The 25,656-nt window shown below is 44.7% G+C and overlaps 1 protein-coding gene across 2 annotated transcripts in view; it reads right to left on the bottom strand.

The window, feature by feature from the left end:
* Positions 1-25,656, bottom strand: part of SLC47A1 (solute carrier family 47 member 1) — a 721,842-nt gene that overhangs the window by 431,325 nt on the left and 264,861 nt on the right. For both annotated transcript variants that reach the window (XM_086955002.1, XM_086955001.1), the window contains exon 2: positions 23,158-23,259. In XM_086955002.1, coding sequence (XP_086811128.1) covers positions 23,158-23,259 — 102 coding nt within the window. The remainder of the gene's footprint in view (positions 1-23,157; positions 23,260-25,656) is intronic.

The following is a 25,656-nucleotide window of genomic DNA, read 5'->3' as shown; positions in this document are numbered from 1 at the left end:
GTTGTGTCTTTTGGCCCGGTTCGTTCGGGCCACTGGCCCTCGTTCCACCTTGGTTCACTGGCTTACACAGGCTGGCATCCTTCCCTACGCTTCGCTGGGTTCGGTGGATCCGGCGGGGGCAAGGTCGGTCCGCGAGGTGTGGCTCTGTTCCCTGGGCCCCCTTCATGGGTGTCTCCTCTGTGGAGTTTTATCTGGCTTCGGCGTGGTCGTCCCCCGCCTGGTACGTGGGTCTCTAGCAGTCCCGCGGGGACTTCGCTGGGACCATTCTGAGTGCTGGAGCTGCGACTCCTGGTTGGCCTTCTTTTCCTGGAGGTCTTGATTTCAGGTTTCCTGTGATCCCTGTTTTCTTTTCAGTTGTTATACTTCAACCTTGGGTTGGTCTCTCTGCATCACCGTGTGGTGTTGTTGTTATGGTGGTCAATGAAGCCTTGTTGGCTTGGGTATTTGCTCACTATGTAACTCAGGGGGCGAGGAAGACTAACGAGGAGGTAATGCCCCGGTTACTTACCGGTAATCTTCATTACTCCGAGTATAGTCTTCCTCGCCACATGAGTTCCCTCCCCCCCTCCCTGTCTGGCTATCGGCTTCATTGTTTGCTTGGTAGATCAGGCTGATTGGTTGGGCCGGCCCGCCTCTTATAGAGGTCAGGTGGGACTGGTCGGCCATGTTGGGAGGGGGTGGGAGGTGGTTTCTTTTTGCTTTGGAGGGTTCTGTTGTGGAGCTAAAGCTCACTATGTAACTCATGTGGCGAGGAAGACTATACTCGGAGTAATGAAGATTACCGGTAAGTAACCGGGGCATTATCTGTCCACGTTCAAGATGGTATCTCTGCAGGAAGTTAATCCTTTGGTGAAGGCTGCTTATTTTCATATACCAACCCAACCTTCATCTAAAGAATTGTGTGCTTTGCACTGGACCAAGTCTCTTACCCATTCAGAGCTCCACTGGTCTCTCCTTTCGGATTAACATCAGTACCTCATATCTTTAGTAAGGCACTTGCTCTGTTGGAAGTCTATTTTCAAATTCAGGGTATCCAACTGTTTCTGTATTCGGATGATTGGCTGATGTGTACTTCTTCTTTTCTTGAGGCTCTGAAAGATACAACAAAGGTCTGCCAGTTACTTTGGGTTCATTCTGTTCTTAGAGAGGTCCAAGTTGTTTCCACCACGAGTACAAAGGTTCATAGGAGCAAAGCTCAGTATGCACTTAGGTTAGGGGTTTCTTCCGATGGGCAGTGTTGTTTCTTCAGGGGTGTCTCAGATAACTGTTGATGAAGAACTGTTCAGCAGTATAGCATGTGATTTCAGGACTGATGTCTGACATGGCTGCAACAGTTCCATGGGTTCTATTTAAACTCCAACCACTAGTGCAACTTCCATCATTTTTTCTGCTGCCCATATTCCAGGACATGGGTTTACATGTTCCAGTCCCTTCCTACATCAAGATCCGTTGACTTGGTGGATATTAGAATCCAGTCTCCTGAAGGGAATCTGATTGGATCCCCTGTGTCCCAAGGTTCTGACCATGGATCCCAGTGTAGTGCGGCACAGAGCCACACAAGAAGGTTAAAATGCAGTGCAGCTTAGGGCAGGTAGTCACAAGGAGAGAGCAGCATTCAAATGAGCCCTGAAGTTTTTCTCTACAAATCTTTCAGGTCACCCGATACTTGTTAAGACAGACAACCAGATGGAAATAGCGTACATAAACCATCCGGGGGAACAAGATGAAGTCTAGCACCAGTTGCCCACTCCCTGAGAACCTGAACAGGAGCAGATGTTGTCTCCCTCCAGGCATCACATCTAGCCGGGGTGGACAATTCTGTAGCAGATCACCTTAGCAGTTCTTGCATCATCAGTGTATTTTCAGTTGCGTCCCAGGGCCTTTCAGATTATAACCACACAATTAGGTCTGCCATGGTTGGACCTATTTGAGTCCAAGAAGGATGCTTTCCTTCCCCCTGCCACCTGCAATAGGTGTAAATGCCCAGAGGCTTGGATAAGACACACAGGGCCAGATTACAATCTTGGCAGATAGGATACAAAGGGGATAGATATCCAGTCTGGTGAAATACAAGTTCCATTACATCCTATGGAATTGTTATATATTGATTAACGGATTGGTGTCACTACAACACGTTTTTTTACAACGCATTCCGTTACATCGGAATTTTTACAACGCAGGATCCATTACATCGGATGCCATTACAACGCATGGCATTACATAGCAGATGCTATTACAACGCATGGCATTACATCGTAAGTATAGGTAAGTATACCTTTTGTAAAAAAATGTAATTAAGTTAATTTAATTAATTTAATTTAATTAATTTAATTAAAATACATTTTAAAATAGTAATTAATTTAATTTAATAAATTAAAATCTATTTATTTTATTTAATTTTAATAAAAATTGTAATTAATTTTATTTAAATAATATAATGAAATTAATGTAATTTAAATATTTTTAAAATTTTAATTAAATTAAATTAATTAAAATAATTTATTTAATTTAATGAATTTAATTAAAAAATGTAATTAATATATTATAATTAATTTAATTTAATAAATATATTTTAAATAATTTATAAATGGTAAATATAATTTAATTAGCCCTAAACACAAACCTACCCCAGAACCCTAAAATACCCCTGTACCCCAAAACCCAAACCCAGCCCTAAAACCTAAAAATACCCCTGTACCCCAAAACCCAAACCCTGCCCTGAAACCCAAAAACACCCCTGTACCCCAAAACCCAAACCCTGCCCTAAAACCTAAAAACACCCTGTATCCCAAAACCCAAACCCTGCCCTAAAACCTAAAAATACCCCTGTACCCCAAAACCCAAACCCTGCCCTGAAACCTAAAAACACCCCTGTACCCCAAAACCCAAACCCTGCCCTAAAACCTAAAAATACCCCTGTACCCCAAAACCCGAACCCAACCCTAAAACCTAAAAATACCCCTGTACCCCAAAACCCAAACCCAGCCCTAAAACCTAAAAAAACCCCTGTACCCCAACACCCAAACACAGCCCTAAAACCTAAAAACAACCCTGTACCCCAAAACCCAAACCCTGCCCTAAAACCTAAAAATACCCCTGTACCCCAAAACCCAAACCCAGCCCTAAAACCTAAAAATACCCCTGTACCCCAAAACCCAAACCCTGCCCTAAAACCTAAAAATACCCCTGTACCTCAAAACCCAAACCCAGCCCTAAAACCTAAAAACACCCCTGTACCCCAAAACCCAAACCCTGCCCTAAAACCTAAAAACACCCCTGTACCCCAAAACCCAAACCCAGCCCTAAAACCTAAAAATACCCCTGTACCCCAAAACCCAAACCCAGCCCTAAAACCTAAAAATACCCCTGTACCCCAAAACCCAAACCCAGCCCTAAAACCTAAAAATACCACTGTACCCCAAAACCCAAACCCTGCCCTAAAACCTAAAAATACCCCTGTACCCCAAAACCCAAACCCTGCCCTAAAACCTAAAAATACCCCTGAACCCCAAACCCCCAAACCCAGCCCTAAAACCTAAAAATACCCCTGTACCCCAAAACCCAAACCCTGCCCTAAAACCTAAAAATACCCCTGTACCCCAAAACCCAAACCCTGCCCTAAAACCTAAAAATACCCCTGTACACCAAAACCCAAACCCTGCCCTAAAACCTAAAAATACCCCTGTACACCAAAACCCAAACCCTGCCCTAAAACCTAAAAATACCCCTGTACCCCAAAACCCAAACCCTGCCCTAAAACCTAAAAATACCCAAACACCCCAAAACATATACCTCAGTACCCCAAAACATATACTCCTATACTCATACTTATTAAAAAAATTACTTACATTAATATATTTAATTTATAATATTAAAAAACATAAAAAAATATATTTATTTATAATTAATAATAATTAAATTAATTATATAATATTAAATAAAATAAAAAAAATTATATACTTACCAATACTTACGATGTAATGGTATGCGTTGTAATAGCATCTGCTATGTAATATCCTGCGTTGTAATGGCATCCGATGTAATGGAACCAGCGTTGTAAAAGCTGCGTTGTAACAGCATTCCGATGTAAAAACTGCGATGTAACAGTAACATACCATTGATTAACATATCTGTCACATTTGTGGTGGAGTACCCCATCACTAAGATCGTAATCAGGCCCTTTGTCTTTTCAGTGGCATCTGAGACTTCTATATTTTTTTCCTCCACTAACTCGCGGTACCTAGGAGGGTTCAGAGTAAGAGTGTGAAGGTTATCTCAGCGGCTGTGTTCTGACCTCACAAGTCTAGGTTTCCAAAATTGAAGCAATTGGCACAGTGTCCTCCACTGAGGGTTTCAGGATTTCCTTTTCTTCAACATAGTTGAAGCCCAGAACTAGGGCTTCTTATTCTAGGTACTAGCCACATTTCTATCATTGCTGCATTTCTAGAAGGGTGCTAGCAGTCTATTGTGACCTATTTATCATTTTGAACTTTTCAAAGGGCTAGCACTTTCAACACTGAGGGGCTGATTTATATTTACGCAGGCAGAGGTTAAGTTGGGAAAGACTATGGAGAATATTACTCCATTGCCTTGACTGAGACTCTGCCGGCCAAATTTAGAAATGACCGCGAAGCCAGTAGTTATTTTTAAAATATTGTCGAGAACTGCTATCAAGGTGGTATCTGTCGATACTTTTTCTCAATTTGATGCACGGCTCCATCAACATAACCAAGCAGTCCATCAAACGTATTTATTTTTATTTTCAGAAAGAGAATCTCAAAGAGGGATTTTCTTTTTGAAAAGAAAACATTGCCCCCCTCATCATGCGAGTCATCACCCATGGCGAGGCTAGCATTTTTAGTTTTCACTGGCCCTTACCGTCAGGATTCCCCTGGCAGAGACATACTTTTAGGTGCTTTTAAAAAACAGCTATATCTCCACCCATCTAAATTTAGCTGGTGACTTATAGCCATTTCTCCAAAGGCTCTTACTCCGTGGGGCCGTCAGAGAAGTCTATCAGGCCACGAGGTAATGGTGTGTTCATTGGCAGTGATGGGAAGCTGAGTTGCAACAGTGACATGATGTGGTTGAGGGTCGAAGTTGCTGGCTATAGAGATGATTATGATACCGAATAATTCAGAGAGTTTGTTGCAAAGGTCTTGTGAGGAATGATGTTGCTGATGGCGGCAGGAGGCAAGGTGAAACCCTTGATGACGTAAAGATTTCCCTGCTGCTGTTAGTGCTGACGGCAATGCAATATGCAGGAGCTGTGCACTGGTGTTTCATATCTGTTGGTAGAAATTTCTTAAGGCTGATTTAAAGATGTCTTCATCTGTGGTGTCTCGACTTGTTCTCCATTTGCGCTCTAGTTGTTTTCAGTGGCATTTTGTCAACCTGAGTTCCTCTGTGTACCACCGGCCTGTGGTTGCTTTGAGCTTGAGGAGAGCTAGGGTGTCGGAGCATGCAGTGATCTAGTTGTTAAGGTTTGGGATGGCTTGCAGCAAGCTGCCGGTGTACTTGGAACGATGCTTGGAGTGGGCAGAAGCCCATTCCTCTTCTGAGATGCTTTTTCAGCTGTGGTAGGATATTCCGGTGGTGGTAGGGTTTGAGAAAGATTGGGATTGCTAAAACTGATGAGGATGTGGTCTGTCCAGGTCATAGTTGCTGCCCTGTTTACTGTGATGATGCAGATTGAGGAGAACATTGGATTCAATAGGTGTCCAGTGGCATGGGTGGGTTCGGTAACTTGCTGGGTGCGGTCAAGGTTTACAAGATTTTCTAGTAGGGCCCTAGAGTTTGGGTCGGGGCAGGCTGCTAGGTGAAAGTTAAGGTCTACGAAAAGGATGTAGGTGATCACTGAGGAGTGCAGCAAAGTCTGTGATGTCACTGGCGAAATAGGTGCCCCGGTGGTCTGTAAATGAGGATTTCACCTAGGGAGAAGTTGGCTGTGATGCATATCTTGAACTTGAGGTGTTACATGTTGTTGGTGGGGGTGTCAATATAGGTGGAGCAGTTGATCCTATCTTTGAATATCATGGAGACTCATCTCTGGGCTTGTGCTGACAGTCTTGAGTAACAATCTTGCAGCCGGCAGGGATAGCTATAGGATTGTCCAGTGCAGAGGTTGGGTTTAGCCACATTTCCATGAGAGGGAGCAGGACCGGAGTATGGTTGTGCAGTAGGTTGCATATCTCTGTGGCGTGTTTGGCAGATGGATGATGGGCAATACAGTGATGTCACTTCCTTTGTAACTGGATGATGGGAAACCCAGTAACTTCATTTTCTGTGCAGATGGATGATGGGATATCCAATGATAGAAACCAAAGGAAATGATAGATGGAGTGTTGAACATTGCAAGCACTCACCCCCAGTCAACTGATCTGGGTTTAATCCATCATCATTCTTTAGCTCACTCCGCCACCCCAGTTCAGACCTGGCTATATGCAAATCAGTCTGACCCTGTGCCTCATGGGAACAGTCCAGCCCGAACTGCCAAGCCAAGTCTTCCCTGGACCGGAAACAAGCATCCTGGGACCGGTTTCTGGCTAATTAGCCATCATCAGCCAGGCTAGCTTGAATACAGTGGCAAACCGGTCCCAGGATGCTTGTTTCCAGTCCAGGGAAGACATGGCTTGGCAGTTTGGGCTGGACTGTCCGTGAATAAAAAGTTTAAGCTTTTTGCAGCCTCAGATATTAAGGACTGGGACAAGAAAGGGAGAATGTGGAAGGAATACTCCAATCACTTAGTTAATCTTCATTTCTCCTAGTCTGATGCTTCCTAGTCACAGCCCTACAAATCTTCTATCCCTCCTATTTTGCTGCCAGTAAAGAGCTTTAGGATCACAGAAAATCAGGGCACAGTAGAACAGCATATAAGGGAAACAGGTGTGGGGTATTGATTGTTTTGTGCAAAACAGTAAGGAGCTTTCAAACTTTGTTTGATGATCTGTGTTTACTACACTACTTGAAGCAATCCTGTCTTGCAAGTAGGGCTAGCTCAGTTAATAAGGGTTGGGAAAATGAAGCAACGGACTAGGAAAAATTGTGATTGACAGTCATTAATTGGAGCGAGATCCTCTCAGAGCCAGTTCTTTTTGGGGGCCCTGTCAGGGGATCTAACAGCACTGATAAGGTTTCCCACCTCTATTTATTGAAGAAATTGCAATCATTTCAGGTCTCATACCATTCACCACCTTCCGCGGTCCATACCAGTGAGATCAACCAAGACCGGATCTGGAAATACTTAAACTTCAATAGTTCTCCATTCGTCCTTGATGACATTGGTGACCAGGCCATTTAATCTGACCCCTCTTTGAAGTCTCCTCCGTAAATAATTCCTGCCTGTCCCAGAGTAGGTCTATCAAACATTCAGGAGTACCGGCTGAATCCCGGATTGTTGCCAGAAGTCAGTAATAGGGGATATTGAAAACCTTTATAAGACCTAAACTTTCTGAGGACTTGATCAGAGGCAGAGAGAAACCTAAGCGTGGATTTTCACTTGCAGACAATATACACATGTTTGTAGATTGGCCAGTGTTGGCTCCAATCTGGTAGTAAGTGATATAATAACCAGAAAGGTTGGGCATCTGATACAGTTAAGCTGGCTGATTGCCTTATTGGAGAGGGAGCCTGGGGAAATACTCTTATAATAAATCTGAAGTGACATTGATTTTTTATCTGGTGTTATTAGCTCGCAGAGGAAAATGTTGTAAATGGAAAGTAATAGAACCCCCATCTAGTACAGACCGGGCCCAGTATGTTAATTGTATCTGCTAATTAGATATTGCATGTGTATCCATAAAGTTTGGAAGGATTATGTGTGTTGGCAAGCACACTTATTGAGTCCTATGATCACACCTCATTTACTGCATTAGAGGGCTGTAGCGTCAAAATAAACAAGCTAAATAGCATGCAATTAAAACTGATAGTGGAATGAAGACAAAAAAAATGCTATCACTTATGTGATTTGTTTCACAGTCATTCCGCATTATTTACCTCTATGAAAGGTGTTTTTCACCTGCAGGTGGAAATATTTTCCTGTCAGAATTATGCCTTCTCTTTGAGAAGTGTCTTTCATGTGGAAGACTGCAGTCTCAAACCCAAAGGGGTGTGTACTAGGTCTCCCAGCAACTCACTCTGTGAAGGATTGTGATTTATGGCAGAAAGTGTCAAAGAGGACATTAAAAACCAAGAGGGGATGAGGTTCAGAGTGATGCTTCAGGCCATGAGAACAAAGGAGAAGAAAAAGAAAAAAGAGAATGCATCCTCTTTGAAGTAAGTTGGTCCCTGGATGAGAGATCTATGGAGAGATCTATGGACAGAAGACAAGTAAAAAACACTGTTTACATCATCACTTTTGATATCCTTTAGGATCGAAGTCGACACTTACAGTATCAGTGTCTAAAGCTTCAGCACCTACTTACTTGCCATCTAAGGTGTATTCGACCCCATTTTCTCACCACCACCATAAAGACCCAGGACATATATCCTTTTAAGCTGTGATGCCATAGACGTAGAAGGAAAAATAAATGACGTCAGCAAAATCCCTGTCACACCTGACGTCAAAGAATACTCTACAGTCGACATCAACAAAGCCATCATCACCATTGGCTTCTATGAGGTAACATTGCTTGCATTATGCCATTTAACAAGATCATCTTCTCTACAGACGTCAGCAAGAACAAGAATGGATAGTTCACTGTCACCACCAATATCCATTCTGATATCTGACTCTCCATCTCCTCCTGCTTAATTAATTGCCACATCATGAGGAACCGGAATTGATTTCCGGTTATGTAAAACATATAATCGATTATTAAGAATTAGCATGATGTATCTAGATTACTCACCTCAGGTACGCAAACACTAGCATACACCTGAATTGCAGTAATTTAGGGTTCTAACATACACTGCATTGCACGCTTTACACTTGCTTGACTTGACCGACGCCATTTTGTGGCCTCGGTCGAAGCCCTACATTAGCAGACCCCATTCACTTCTTGCACCGAAGTCGTTCCCATGAGAAATAGCCCAACTGTTGCAAAAACTGCTGTCTCTGCTCGTTGGGCCTCTCAAGGTTATAGGTAGAAGGAGGAGGCCCGATAGGCACATTCCGTGAGGGGTGCGGGGCGGACTCTCTCGAAGTTAGCAGAAGGGAGTCACCCGTACAACCTCGCTAATCTAGGATGAGCTAAACCAAGAGCGCTTTGTCTCCCATATATGGTCTTTCCCGCTGCACCAACCTGTACCAACTTGTATTTTTCCACCTTGGGTAACGGTTTCGAGAATGTAACAGTATATATGTGATGTTCTGACAATGTGCCAGCAGTCTTCTTGGCGAACCTTGTGGGGTGAGGTCGCAAGGAGCTCCTCTGGCAGAGTTTGTTTGTTATAATAAACGAATGGACCTTCTACACTGCCAACCGACTGATTATTGGTAATGGGAATGGGATTGGTTGTAAGTATAACTCTAAGTGGGTGGTGGTAAATATTTTTCGGTACTTCATTTGGCGACTCCGCCGGGACTTCGCGTTGGGGTCGTCCCTCTGTGATCAGAAGAAAAGCGGGACACTGAAAGGGGTGATTTTGATCGGGGGGATTGAAGAATAGACCAAAAAGAATTTGGGGTCTGCTCCGCTCTCCCGATCGCGAGAACCCCAGCTGCTAGTGGTCCCGCGCTGGAGTCCTTCGGGTGTAACCCGAGAACCAGCCACGTTGGCCTTAGCAGGAGTTGGCAGTGAAGAACGTACAATCTGACCTGCGTGCACCAGGTGAGTGTCTTGTCCTGTCTAGTGTTGGATATCGTTTTGCAATTTTGGACTTGGAACTTGGCATTTGGTGACCTGTGGTCACGGAGAAACTTTGGAGATAGGGGGTCTGACGGGGCAACATTGAAATTGCACGTGCAGATGCCTCTGGTTTGATCTGTGAGGGATAACTAGAGATAGAGACTAGATGCCTTTGTGGGAATTGCGGTTTTCACTCAGCCGGACTGCTCTCGGGAATGCCGGCAGTTGAGATTGGGTAGCACTCGGACAGATCTGGAGCGGCGCTTGAAAAAGCGGGCTTAGCCAGAATAGTTCGGGAAGTGAACCATGAATGCTGTCGGGTGGCCCGTAGGTCGGTCTGTGGTTTAGAAACCTGTGTAGCTATCTCTAGGCAGTCTAAGGACAAGACTGTTATAAGAAGACGTTTTGCAGCTTCGAAAATTTGAAAAGAGTTCTCCATAGGTGGGAGTCGACGGGCTCCACCTCTTGTTTGCAAATATCTGTGTTTCCCTTTGTTGATGTCATATTGAAGATTTGTTTCTTTTTTGCTGAAAGAGTGACTTTGAATGTAAACATGGCCATGTGTATGAGAGTGTTATGATTAATGATCATTGATTCTTTTTGTATGAACAATAACACTTGATTCCTTTTCAGCTCAAATTAGATAGAACGAGGCAATGCCGTGCTTTAGTAAATTATGCTTTGGCTGTGTTTACCGAGGGAGCACGAGGTTAGACGAGAGTCAGCCAGCCCCTCCAGAAGGAACACCCAGCCATGATATGTATTGTAAGCACGGGATAGGTCCCCTCCTTTTTAATACCTTATGGCACAAATACACCAAAGATAATGTGGAACTACAGTGGCCGAAGACTTGGTCTTTTGACGAGAAAAAGATTCAGTATTTACAAGAACGTCTCTTTGCTAAACGCAGTAGACAGGCTATGTTTGACACCCTTAACAAATGGCAGAAAGAGGCAAAGAGGAGACGCATTCGGTCCGAGAAACTTCTAAAAATACAGCAAGGGCAAACTGTAACCCAGAAAGCCATTGCACATGACAAAAATAAGACAGAGAAAAATATTGAGTACGCGGATAGACAGTTTAGGTTGCAGGTGGATAAGAGTTATGTAACACGGAATGAGACAGACGATGAGATAGAGGATCTGTTAGATAAAAGACCTCCCCCACCGTATGCTCCACAGCGCATATATCCTGCGGTATCCCTTCAAGGGGTGACTGCGCCCCAAGCCTCCGCACCGGAGGAACGCAGGTCTCTCACCCTTCCGGGGAATATCGGTGCCCCACCTACCTCAGTGAGAGACCTGGCCACCCTCGTCCCTGACCCCAGGCATACCCTGGAGTCACCCCACGCACTGTTAAGTGTCCCGAGCCTCGTATGGACTTCCCAGTCAGGCGGCACAACGCCCGGAGAATCGGGACAGACACCAAAAGGTGGACCGGGAGGTTTTGAAGGTAAACGACTATTCACTAGAGCATCTGTGGAGTATGGCGAAAAGGAAGCATTGGCAGATCAGGCCGCCCAATGGATGCAGAACGATGTATATTCTATAGCCGACATATGGAGTACTCTTAGGGATTTAGAGCCGGTAATGCAGCAACACGCACTGTACCAAATGTCTAATTTTCTCATAGGAGCTTGGGAAGTAAGCTTCCGAGATGGAAGTGCCGCTCAGATACTATATAACATCCGAGATTGGACCCATAAATTCAATATGGATCTACAGGAGGTATATAAGAATGTAGGCACGTTGGTTAAATATCGAGGCAGGATGTTTTTAAAGAGTCCCAATTGGAATTCCCAACATCCCATGCGAGAGGTACACCCTATTTACCATCCCGAAATTCCTGAAGCACGCGATAATGCCCAGGAAATAATACAGGCTCGAGTGGATGCCCGGTTCCAGGAGCAATGGGTGTACACTCCGTGGAAAAGAAGCGAGGTTCTGGCTCTAAAATCCCAACTACCTGATCCCCATAAAAATCACACCGCCTACTACAAGGAACTGACCGACGCTGCGGCCCCTGCCGTAATGACCCTGGCAGATGTCGAGTTATTCTTTGGGTTACTAGTTCCCGTTGATATATGGCAGCAGGTACACGGCATCATGCTGAACTAGGGGGGACCTGGGAAGACTTGAGAGGTTGGGACCGAGATCGTAAACCAGGGGACAAGCCTAGGAATTAAATAACTTCTTTGCCGGCAAAAATAATAGCATATATGCACACCTTGATACCTCCGCGAAAGGTTGACTGGGATAAATTGACAGCTTGTAGGCAGAAAAAGGATGAAAGTGTATCCGACGTCTTCACTAGATTCGAAGGAGTCTTCATAGACTTTAGTGGGCAAGATTTGGCCACGGAGGGTGGAATTAGGCTGTTTGTGAACAGGTTTGTAACGAACGAGTATGGCCCAGTACTACGAACATAGAGAAAATGAAAGCAAGGATAAAGTAGAGAAAATGGCCAAAGATCTCAAAACTCGGGTGCTGCTTCAGCAAGTTGTCCGAGGACAAGGAGGGGGGAGAGGAGCCAGAGGGCCTATGTCCAGAGGGCGGGCGCAGGCCGAGGCACGGGCGGGGCTCCGACGGTAGGGATAAACCAATGTTCCTATTGTAAAGAGGAAGGACATTGGAAAGCACAGTGTCCGTTGTTACTTGCCCAGAACGGCGCAGTCCGAGGGCGGGGACGAGGACGAAGCGGCTCCGATCGGAGGGATATGCGAAGAGAGGAAGGATCAGGCAAGTCTGAACAAAATCATTTTGATGGTCACCAAGGCAGGCAATATTATCATGATGATTAAGCATTTGAGGATCAGGATGCATATGTCCACGCATAGGACAGCCAGGGTGTCAAGTCTCACGGCGGGGTCTAGACGAGAACCCTGCCTTGAGGCGCATTAAGGTAACTAAAAACTACATTTCCCATGTTTCCAGGGTCAGCACGCGCGACGCCCGGTGTGATGACGTCACACGCGCTGAGAACATTACCGGCGAAGGAACAGAAGCGCCCGCCGTTGATTCTGGTTGTGTGCTGCAAGATAACGAGCGTTACCAGCGTATCCTTTTTGTTGTATACTCGGTGCCGGCTGGTGAGTACTGTAGAAGCGTTCCGCTTCTGTCTGGGGGTGGCGTCGGCTGGCGCTTCCCATTTCTTGTGGAGTCCTCGGCTGAGGCTCTTGTTTTTCGCTTCCGTGTGGGATGCAGTTGTGAAAAGCGGCATATTCATTGTTTACAGTTGGGGAGGAATACTCGAGTGAGCTCTTTATTCTCAGTGAACTGCCATCGTTTGCTCTGGGGTTTTCTGTGCGTCCTAACCACAGGGCGATTGTTCTGGTCAATGGTATCCACCTGGTCTACATCCTCTCAAGGAAGGGAATATCGGAATTATCTGTATTTAGACTCTGGATTCCAAAAGGTGCCTATTTGACTTTGGGGAATATAGGCAAACTGAAGCAGTGATTAGCCTTGCTTGGCTTCTATGTATATTTCACTTCAGGATCCAGGACTATTGGGAGCAATTTGTGTGCAGTATCGAGTATTGCCTGGTGAAGTAACTGGGCAAGACAAATAAGGTCATAAGACAATAATCTTTGTCTTCTTTTCTTTACTTTTGACAACAGGGGCTTATGAGCTTCGCCTGGCAGGCTAACTTCCATACTGACCCCTATTGAAGCCCTATTTGACAATTATGTTGGTATGTACTTTATACTGTTGTGTTTAATTTAATAGAACCTTGCTGATGGTAGAAACTGACCATAGGGTTCTTGTATTCTAGAAATAACTTCAAGTACAACTTTTCTGATTGCCAGGCAAAGCCAACCAATTATTCATTTCCAGGTATACAGCATTCACTTAACACTAGGGTGGGGATACAGGTTACTACCAAGTGAATTGTATACAAGTCTGTGCTTGTCTCATGGTGCCTTGTTCTCGTTTCAGCTTCCCTTCCCTGCAGCTCCCTTCCTACCCTTCCTGATTATCCCTCGCTCGATCATTCCTGTGTGTCTGTTCACATTCGAACCCAGGGGCTGTCGAGAGGTGGACCCCATAGAGCATCGTGAGATCCTGAGGACCCTTGGCCTTGACAGAATCAACGGCGGCCCAAGAAATTTAGTCCTCCCGATTTCACGATACAATGTCCACTATGGATGATATTTTGGCAGCCCTGGCGTTGGTCCAAACAGAGTTGCAAGCATCTAGGACTGAGACTGCTGCATTGCAGGCTCAAGTGGATAGGTTGAGTCGTAACCCTTTCAGTGCTGGTACTCAGCAGGCCTCCTCTGTCGTAGTGGAAGTTCCCGCCCCGATCCCCCTGGCCCCTCCCGAACGTTTTCATGGGGATAGCGGTAAAGTGCAGGTATTTCTTACGCAAGTGTTATTGCACTTTTCATGCAAGCCCAAAGTATTTAATACCAATCACGCCAGGGTAGCTTTTCTCATCTCGTACTTAGCAGGAGATGCTGCACAATGGGCAGTACCATTAGTGAAAAGAGATGATCCATTATTAAGGGATTGGGAGGCTTTTCGGGCTGATTTTGAGAAGACTTTTAATCGCAGGTCAGCTACACTAACAGCAGACAGGGAGTTGCTAGGTTTGAAACAGGGTAATAGAGATCTGATAACCTACCTCAACGATTTTAGAAGGCTTATCGCGGAAACGGATTGGCCTGAAGAAAAGAGACATGCCATTTTCTATAACGGTCTCACAGAGGAAATGAAGGATGTACTTGCTCAGATTGATCCTCAGCCCAGTACATGTGAAGACATGATCAGCCTAGTCTTGCGGCTAGATCATCGCCTGAGTGATCGTAAGGGTGACAATCGAAGAAAGGATCGGGTAACCCCAAGATTTGAGAATCTCAGAGGGCCAGAAGGGGCAAGCCAATCCAAACCTGAACCCATGGAAATAGGAGCCGTGAGGTCTCCGTTAACTACGGAAGAAAGAGAGTATAGACGAAAGAAAGGCTTGTGTCTGTATTGTGGTCGGAAGGGACACTTCATTCGGGAATGCCCTAACAGGAACAAAACAAGAACAGAGTACAAGAAGGTGTCTGTGGTGGCAGCGGAACCGGAGTCGGGAAACGAGAAAGCTTGAAGGCGGAGGAAGGGGCTCCTTCAAGTACGTTCATCATCCCTTCATTGGACGGAGTGGAGAGACGAGACGGTCTACACTTTTTTGTGGACGTTAGGCTGGAAGTACAAGGGAAGACACTAACGATAAGAGCTATGTTGGATTCGGGAGCAACCGGGTGTTTTATGGATCATGACAAGGCCATCGGCTTAGGAATAGCTCTAGCAGAAAAAGAGATTCCCGAAGCAGTGTATGCCGTGGATGGCAGAAAATTGGATTCAGGCCCTATCCGGCTGCAAACCAGGGAGCTTGGTATGACAATGGTTGCTGAACACCAGGAGAGATTGTGTTTTAATATCATTCATGCACCTCAGTACGGAATGATTCTGGGTCTTCCATGGTTGCGCAGACACAACCCCACTATAGATTGGGAAAATCAAACCTTACACTTTACGTCGGATTACTGTCAACAATACTGTTACCCTGTGCACTCAGGACCTGCGTTTGGTTTAGCTAGTATACATCACATAGCTACCGTGGCTGAACAGGATGTAGAACTTCCATTTGAGTATCGTGAATTGGCGGAGGTATTCAGCGAAAGGAAGGCAGAAACATTACCACCACACCGGTCTTACGACTGTCAAATTGATCTGATTCCAGGGGCTAAGATCCCAGCGGGGCGAGTGTATGCACTTACTGAGCCGGAAACCATACATCTCCGTGAATACCTAGATAAGCTCTTGAAAATCGGCTTTATCAGAGAATCCAAATCCCCAGCAGCCTCTCCGTTGTTCTTCATCCCGAAAGCTAATGGAGAACTCCGAGCTTGTGCAGACTATAGGGCCCTAAACGCCATTACAGTCAAGAATAAATATCCCCTACCCCTCATCAACGTGTTGTTGGAACAAGTTAAAGAAGCAGTTGTTTTTACGAGATTGGATCTCAAGGGGGCGTATCACCTGGTTCGAATGCGTTCAGGCGATGAATGGAAGACGGCCATCAAGACCCGTTTTGGGCTTTACGAGTATTTGGTGATGCCCTTCGGGCTCTGTAATGCGCCAGCCGCCTTCCAGTTTTTCCTAGATGATGTACTCAAGAACTATCTAGACCGTTTCGTTGTTGTGTACATTGACGACATCCTGATCTATTCCAACAGCACAGAACAACATGTAGAACATGTGAAGGCGGTATTGAGAACATTACTGGAACACCATCTCTACTGCAAACTCAGTAAGTGTGAGTTTAACTCTACATCGGTGGAGTTCCTAGGGGTGGTGCTCACACCCTATGGTCAGGAAATGTCTGAAAGAAAGATCCTAGCAGTAAAAAACTGGCCCATACCCAAGTCTGTACGGGACATTCAATGTTTCATCGGGTTTGCGAACTTTTATCGTCGGTTCATTGAAAACTTCTCAGCCATGGCCTCCCCAATGACAAGGTTATTAAGGAAGAAGGTGCCCTTTGAATGGACGGATGATGCTCAGAAAGGTTTCGATGACCTTAAGAAGGCTTTTGTTTCTGCTCCTGTGCTGGTGCACGCTGATCCCAGTAGACCTTTTATAGTAGAAGCGGATGCTTCTGACTCTGCAGTAGGAGCTGTATTGTTCCAACGTCATCCTGATACCGGCCAGTTACATCCGGTAGCTTACCTTTCTCGCACCCTGAATTCGGCGGAGCAGAATTACGTAATTGCTGAAAAAGAGTTGTTGGCAATAAGAACCGCTTTCCTGGAATGGAGACATCACTTAATGGGAGCAAGACATGTAGTAACTGTGTTTACCGACCACCGTAATCTACAATACATGGCTGCTGCACGACATCTAACACCTAGACAAATGCGTTGGATGATGCATTTTGCGGACTTCGACTTCATTGTCACCTACCGACCAGGAAAGGATAACAGAAAGGCGGACGCATTGTCAAGGCAATCCACCAAGACGGAACAGATCGACGTAAGGGAGGAATCCATAATCGACCCAAAGAAGGTGATCGGCGTCACCTGTACCCAGATGTTCCTCAGAAGTGTCATTAGAAACATCCGGAATGACGAATGGAAGAAATGGTTGGGTGAACACAACGAGTGGAAGATGGTTCAGGGTCTTCCGATGAGACAGAGACAGCTGTTGTTGCCCATTCAAGCCTTAAGAAAGCAAGTGTTCCAGTGGTGCCATAGTGCGCCGTGTGCGGGCCATAACGGAATCAGTAAGACTCTGGAACGAATACTAAGACAGTTCTGGTGGCCAAACATTAGGAAAGACGTGGCTGAGTGGGTGGCTGAGTGTCCTATATGTAGCCAAATGAAGGTACAACACTCCAGACAGGCAGGATTGCTACAGCCACTTCCCACTCCTGAGTTGCCTTGGGAAAACATTTCTATGGACTTTGTGGTGGGCATGCCGAAAGATCAGGGGTGCACTGCCATTTTGGTGGTGGTTGACTATTTAACCAAAATGGCTCATTTCATAGCCTGTAAACAGGTTCCTTCAGCTAGCGTGTTAGCCAGACTTATTCTCACCAACATAGTAAGGCTACATGGGTTTCCCCGAGTGATAATTTCAGATAGAGGTAGCCAGTTCACCGCAAAGTTTTGGAAGACATGGTGCAAAGCCTTAGGAATCACATCTAGTACCTCTACGAGTTTCCATCCTCAGACCGATGGGCAAACCGAAAGGGTCAATCAAACACTGAAGCAGTACCTGAGATGCTATGTTGAGGTCACAAAGGAAGATTGGGTAGACAGATTATGGCTAGCTGAAATAGCCTATAACAGTGCTGTACATAGTTCCACCAAAACCGCTCCGTTTTTTAGCACCTATGGTTTCCATCCTAATTTTCTGCCGTTTCACCATCCTGCATCAGCCACCCCTGTCCCTGAAGTACATGAAAGACTACAAAACATTCGTAAGGCATGGCAGCATGTCAAGAGCCAGTTACGGCAGACCAAGGCGAGGTACAAGGCCTATGAGGACAAGCACAGACAAGAAGGGCCAATATACAAGGTGGGTGATTACGTCTGGTTGTCCACCAAAAACATACGCTTTAAGCGTTACAGTGTTTTCAATCCTAAATATATAGGCCCGTACAAGATTGTCAAGTTAATCAATCCTGTGGTGGTTAAGTTGGCTCTGCCATCTTCTTTACGTATTCATCCTGCCTTTCACGTGTCTTTGGTGAAACCCACGCGAATGCACAGAAAACTGGTTCCTGCTGAGGTTGTCGTGAATAACGAAGAAGACTATGAGGTGAGAGGAATTGTGGACTCTAAAATATACCGCACTAGATTGTGGTATTTGGTGGCTTGGAAGGGTTATGGTAATGAAGAAAACTCCTGGGAACCTGCATCCAATGTCCATGCACCCAAGTTTGTGAGGATGTTCCATCAACGCTTCCCAACCAAACCCTGCCTCTGTCAGTGTTCTTCGAGAGAGGGATGTACTGTCAAGTCTCACGGCGGGGTCTAGACGAGAACCCTGCCTTGAGGCGCATTAAGGTAACTAAAAACTACATTTCCCATGTTTCCAGGGTCAGCGCGCGCGACGCCCGGTGTGATGACGTCACACGCGCTGAGAACATTACCGGCGAAGGAACAGAAGCGCCCGCCGTTGATTCTGGTTGTGTGCTGCAAGATAACGAGCGTTACCAGCGTATCCTTTTTGTTGTATACTCGGTGCCGGCTGGTGAGTACTGTAGAAGCGTTCCGCTTCTGTCTGGGGGTGGCGTCGGCTGGCGCTTCCCATTTCTTGTGGAGTCCTCGGCTGAGGCTCTTGTTTTTCGCTTCCGTGTGGGATGCAGTTGTGAAAAGCGGCATCTTCATTGTTTACAGTTGGTGAGGAATACTCGAGTGAGCTCTTTATTCTCAGTGAACTGCCATCGTTTGCTCTGGGGTTTTCTGTGCGTCCTAACCACAGGGCGATTGTTCTGGTCAATGGTATCCACCTGGTCTACATCCTCTCAAGGAAGGGAATATCGGAATTATCTGTATTTAGACTCTGGATTCCAAAAGGTGCCTATTTGACTTTGGGGAATATAGGCAAACTGAAGCAGTGATTAGCCTTGCTTGGCTTCTATGTATATTTCACTTCAGGATCCAGGACTATTGGGAGCAATTTGTGTGCAGTATCGAGTATTGCCTGGTGAAGTAACTGGGCAAGACAAATAAGGTCATAAGACAATAATCTTTGTCTTCTTTTCTTTACTTTTGACAACAGGGGCTTATGAGCTTCGCCTGGCAGGCTAACTTCCATACTGACCCCTGTTGAAGCCCTATTTGACAATTATGTTGGTATGTACTTTATACTGTTGTGTTTAATTTAATAGAACCTTGCTGATGGTAGAAACTGACCATAGGGTTCTTGTATTCTAGAAATAACTTCAAGTACAACTTTTCTGATTGCCAGGCAAAGCCAACCAATTATTCATTTCCAGGTATACAGCATTCACTTAACACTAGGGTGGGGATACAGGTTACTACCAAGTGAATTGTATACAAGTCTGTGCTTGTCTCATGGTGCCTTGTTCTCGTTTCAGCTTCCCTTCCCTGCAGCTCCCTTCCTACCCTTCCTGATTATCCCTCGCTCGATCATTCCTGTGTGTCTGTTCACATTCAGACCCAGGGGCTGTCGAGAGGTGGACCCCATAGAGCATCGTGAGATCCTGAGGACCCTTGGCCTTGACACAGGGACAGAGTAGGGGCCAAGTGTCGATCCCAGTCAATCAACAGGGACCTTATGTGAAAGGGGAATTGATGTGGACTTCTAAGAATTTCCTAATTGACACAAGAGCAATGAACAGTTTAGTTGCTCGATCATTGGTTCCAGGGGCGGCTCTGTCCGGGCAAAATAATGATTTGGTTTGATAGTCACCAAACGCTTAATTATAAAAACGGTGGAAGCAGGCAGACCCCCCCGGAGACGATCAGCTGGAAAAGATCACTTTAGATATGGCACAAGTCAAGAGTACGGCATTACACAGGGAAGAAATGGCGGGACTTCGCCAGTACCCCATATCGCAGCACTGGGACAACATACTCACCACCTTCAGCAGAGAAGAAAGCCGGAAAGACGATGACATCCCACCATCTGCTACATAATATACACGCTGAAGGTCCCAGGCGGCGGAGGGCGAGGTATTGGTGGGTAGTAGTCACAATCTATTAGCAGCCACCCCATAGAGGAGGACTTATGTGGAGAGCCCCCCCCTTACTACCCAGTCACTTACGGCCATAACACTGACTCCCAACACCCACATGTGTCCAAGTTCCACCCTGGCGAGTCACCATGTTGTAACATATAAGACACGCAATCCCACACTCAGTCATGTAATGGTTATCTTATTTGCATCTTGATGGCAGCTATTAAAATATGTTGTTAAATGTTGTTATTTAGATAATACTAGCTTACCCGTCACACGTTGCTGCGATCTCAGAAGAAAGGAAATTTAAGGAAACTTGTTATGATAACATTTAGTTTACATTGTGTCATTTTTCTTGAAATGTATTCATTTTAATATGGAAAACATTTTAAAGTGTTGTTTTAATTCTGTTTATTTATTCGAGTGCTTGTGGATACACAGTATTTTTTGTTTTTCCGTCTGGTGCGTACACAAATAAATCGAAGGTTTTCCGACGCGTGAGCTGGCCACATACAGTTGTCCCTGTGAGAAGCACGGATTCTCCAAATCTAGTCCACAAACTTGCAGCGATTGTCCTTGTGCTTTGTTGATGGTCATTGCTAAAGCGAGTCGCACCAGAAACTGTAAACGTTTAGTATTGGAAAGATTATGTGGGCCCTGGGGGGCCAGAGGGCCGATATTTAACAAATGTTTCATTTTTTTTGCCAGAAACCTTTGCGGGAGTGTACTCAACAACTTTTAACAATTTTCTTTCTTTTTTTTGCCAGTAACCTTCGCGGGAGTGTACTCAACAACTTCCCAAAGTTTCATGCCGATCGGATGAATGGTGTAGTAATGCATAAAGGACAAACAGACATACTTTTGTTTTTATATATATAGATATCTTTTAATGCCACATTTTCTTTGCTTTGGAGGAATCCCCTCATTGAAATGTTGAAGTGGTCAAACATTATTGCCTCCAACGTCTGCTAGTGTTATGAACGTTAGTCACGGATAGATTGAATGCAACAGGGAATGCTAGTGTATGGTGTTGGCGATATTCTTTGCAGATTGGAAACTGTGGGGGTGTACGGCGGGCAAGCAATTACAGTGATACATGAGAACCTGTCTCCTGGTAATAAATATGTGCGTTATCACGTAATGGACACACTCAGTTGTAAAGGTAACAGTAGCTTTCGATTGTATTACTGTTGTATTGCTTTGTGCAGATCCGAACTATGTACTAGATAATTCTGTGTTCTCATGTAATGTAAGACAATGGAAAAATAAGAAAAGACCAATAAAGATATTTAAAAAAAAGAGTAAAATCTTTAGCAAATCAAATCAGTTCTTTATGAATTATGGCCATCTTCGAAAGAGTTTAGCAGTTTATGAACAGTCTGTTTCTAGCTGGATATTTGCTTGTATTACTACTCGCTATCATTCCAAACCAACCTCTCCCAGATAGACCTAAAGGCCATTCCACAAGGGTTATGACAGCTACTATGACATGGTTGTGAAATGTACCAATTTCTCACATTTGTAAAGCCGTAACTTGGAAATCTAAACATACATTTAAAAGACATTGGGGCAGATTTACAAGCCCCTTGCGCCTCTTTTACGCCGCCGTTGCGTCACTTTTGTGACGCAGCGGCGGCGCAAAGAATGCACCATGGAGGGAGGTATTTAATAAGATTTAAAGCCCTATGCCAGAAGGAGGTGTACCATCGCAGGGGTGGGCGTTCCGGCGCAGGAGCGCCTCCTAAAAGTGGCTGAGTGAAATCTACAAGATTTCACTCAGTCACTTTTGGGCCCATGCTGCGTCAAAACCCTGCGCCTGTTTGAAGCAGGCATAAGGATTGACGCAGCATTGTGGAAATAGGGCCCCCAGAGCATTGCTGGAGCTGCATCGCGCTTGCGATGCAACTCCAGCAATGCTCCGCTTTTATGGCACAGATGCATAATGCATCTGTCCGTTTTTGCTTCATAGTGCGCCGCATTGTAAATGCGGCGCATCCAGGGTGGCGGAGCTGCGGCACACAATAACTGGAGCATCACTGCTGATATGCAGGGATGCGCCAGTTATTGTAAATCTGGCCCAAAATGCGTAGACTCAGGCAGATGCTATGGTGGGTTAAGAAACACTTTTTAATGTATTCAAGTGATTTATAACACTGCAGTCAAAGGACATATTTCATTTTTCTCATTTTTGTATTCCGTACTACAGCTCAACAGCTACTTTCTGTGATGTAATTTAGCTTACAGCTGTGTTCAAGTCGATGACTATCAATGAAGATCCTACAACGCAGAAAAAAGCCTACTTAGGTGTAGTCTTGGCTCTGCATCGTGGGTCTCTTCATTGAAGTCATAAAAAACCTACCTGCCTGCCTCAACAGCTGAATTATTTGGGACACTGGGAAATAACTGTTGGACATTTGTTCTGCATAGAGAGAACTGGCTCTGGGGGGAAAGTGGCACTATAGTGCATAATGGGAAGGGGAAGCTCCTGCAATGTTATAGCAGCAGGATCTCTTTTACCCTGCTTTCAATGTAGGCCTATCAACCTATATTTGCTCCTTCCAGGTATTCCGTTTCAGCCCTTTTTGCAATAAAGATGCTACAATGAAAACTTGAAATGGTAATGTTTTCAATTCTAAAGGTAGAAGGGAAAATCTCAGCTGATAGGCCCCTAAAGGTTGCTTTTCATCATATAGACATATGGATCCTGGCTCGCTATATTCATACATGGACAATATATAGCTATGGAGTAGTGCTCAGGGGTCCATGCATACAGCGTTGAATTATTCAGGTGTTTAGGGCTTCAATTGAGATTTCTACAATGCAGAATCAGGACTGCAAGTGAGTAACCTTTTCGTTGACCTCTTATGGAAGACAAGTAGTGGTGCATCCAACCATCACAGCGCCAAGACGCCTATGGGCAATCGCGCGCTTTACAAATGCACAAATCAAATCAAATCAAATCTCTGAGAGGCAGAAAGAGTTCTGGAACACTAGGGGCTGCAAGTGAACATCCTTGATTAGCAGTACAGGATTGTTTGACAAAAGAGATAACTAAGCAGACAAGATTGTGGGCAGAGATTTTATCAGAAGAAAAATAACTGGCTAGGTGATCATTGATTCGAAAAACATAAATTAAGTAAAAGGTAATAAAGTGATAAAGTGTACATACGGCTATAGCAAGAGAAACAGCATCCAGCTCCACCTTCCCGAGGTGACCGCAGAATATGGCACTCACAATGCTGATCATAAAGACCATCAATTGGGAAAGAATCTGGGGACAAAGAAAGAACATTTGATTTTGATGGACCAAAGCACTGAATCAGCACAAACGGGAGATCAGAATAAGTAAAGCCGACAATAAAACAATTGGTAAACACATTTCTCTGTTTTGTTAATTCTGGTCTTTAAGACAGCTTCAGATGGTTCATCAGACTATTGTTTTCCTTAACAGTTACATTATATATGTATATACAGACACACACACACACATACATATATAACCTAGTGCTGTCACTACTAGGTAGGTATAATTAAATCTGTTTTTACTTAGACGGAAAAAAAAAATTGTTTGCTAATAACTTTGGCCCCGTTTGACGACTCTTAATTAAACTTTTTTTTTTAAATTCTTTCACCTTAGCTCCTTCCTGGAAAATTTTAGTGTGATCTGTCCAGTGGGGGGCAGAGGAGGGGTGAGACAAAAGAAGGGTCCCAAAACAGAAAATCTCCCTGCATTTTTTCATAGGCTTCTTTAGACGAGGCTACGGCAAAAACTGTTGAACGGAATTGCTCTAAATTCGGCAGTAAACTAGATCTTGTTCCACGATTGTACTTATTTTGATTTAGTGTAAATCAGTTCAGTAGTTTTCGAGATATTAACTCCTTCTGCGCTTATGACGAGCTCAGCTCATCATGAGGCACAGTGGAGCTGTGCTCATGATGAGCTGAGCGCGTCATAACTGCCGCGGAACGCCCACGCGGAGCTAATTCCCCTCCTGTGTGGACTACCACAGGAGTGGGCGGAGTCATGACGAGCTTAGCTGGGCTCGTCATGGGTACTGCGGTGTCGCGCGGCCCCCATCACCCCCGCGCCGCAGGGGAATTAGCCCCGCGGCGAAGGGGTTAAGGGTAAAAAAATGGCATATTTTGACTGTTGTTCACGCAAGAGTCCATGAGAGTGCGAAATCAACAATGGAAATGTTCGGTCGAGAGGCCGTTTTTTTCTTGTGAGCCTGCACGCTCTTGCAAGAGACTCTGCAAGTCTTGTGAGCGCTCTGATTAGCTGGCTGCTTAATGTGAAATATTGGAGTTGTTGTGGAAATGAAGTTTAAAAGTTATATTTCTCAAATGCTCTGTATCTGGGGACTCATCACTGACCAGCGAAGCAATTGTTTTGTGATTTTCAATTGGGAACATTTCTTGTTTCTGATACAGGTTCATACATAACAATGTGGAAATGCATAATAAAGCGGTGGGAGGCATGATGGGTAGGAGTCTGTATGGGACCTATTATGTTCCATTACTTGTTATAAGACTCTTTTTTGGCATCAGTTGTAATCTACAATCAAACTGTACAGTAATTCTACATGGGATGCTCTTGTAATCACAGATTTCATTAAACTGTGTCGATAACAAGGTTAATGTGGAAAGTTTATTCCCCTAAAATACCCAAATGCCTAAAACATAGGATTTACCCGACTGCTTCAGTTATGGAAAAGTAAAATGTTTTAATGTTTACTAGTTGACATTTTATAACTGTGTATGTTTATGGAATCCAAAAGCAAATAGTGATGGTAAATGAGCAGTAACTCTCACGATACGTTGAAAAACTAGATATAATTGTGATTAAATGTGAACAGTATAACTGAGTGCATAGCGTTATAACGATTGTGGAATGTTTACTTGAAAAATATACTAAATGCCAATTAAAATTATATTTATAAAAATGGGTAGGAGTCTGTAGTCCCTTTCCCCCATTTACCACTAGTTAACTTTTTAGTTAGGGCAACAGGCACTCTACATGGTTGGGGTAAATGGGCAGTTTGGAGATCAGAGTGCGGTAAAACAGGGAGAGCAACAGGGAGGGGGTGTTTGGAGGATTATTTCTATAATGTTAATTTTAAGTTGTCGCAGCATTGTGTGCAATAGCGCTCAGCAGCAGTATTGTTTTGACTATGGCTATGGTGTTGACCATGCGAGAACCCTTACCTGATTAGTTTGAATAAGTAGAGGTATTGTTGGGTGCCCTCTCCATAACAGATACTCTCCATGGCCATAGGTGTGACAGGTGAGGCACGGCTTAAATTACTATCCTGGAATGGTAATGGATTGCGTGATAAACTTAAAAGAGAGATCATTCTGCAATTCCTCAAACAAAATGCCCCAGATGTAGTGCTTTTTTAGGAAACTCATCTCATAGGTCATATGTGCAAAGCCCTGGAGCGGGGGGACTATCGGCTGATTGCACATTCAGGGTTTACAACACGTTCCAGGGGGGTAGGTACACTTACAAAACGCACATTTCCTATGATGCTAGACAAAGTCCGTTCTGACCAGTTGGGAAGATATGTCGCTGTATCGGGAGATGGGAAGGGGAAGCACTAACTACTTGCCCCCGGGACTAAAGGAATCTACATTTCAGGAATTGGAAGAGGTGCTGCTTGAATTGCCC

Source organism: Lissotriton vulgaris, chromosome 2_1, assembly GCF_964263255.1.
Source record: "Lissotriton vulgaris chromosome 2_1, aLisVul1.2, whole genome shotgun sequence".
In the NCBI taxonomy this organism is placed as follows: Eukaryota; Metazoa; Chordata; class Amphibia; order Caudata; family Salamandridae; genus Lissotriton; species Lissotriton vulgaris.
This window is presented reverse-complemented; position numbering and strand designations above follow the sequence as displayed.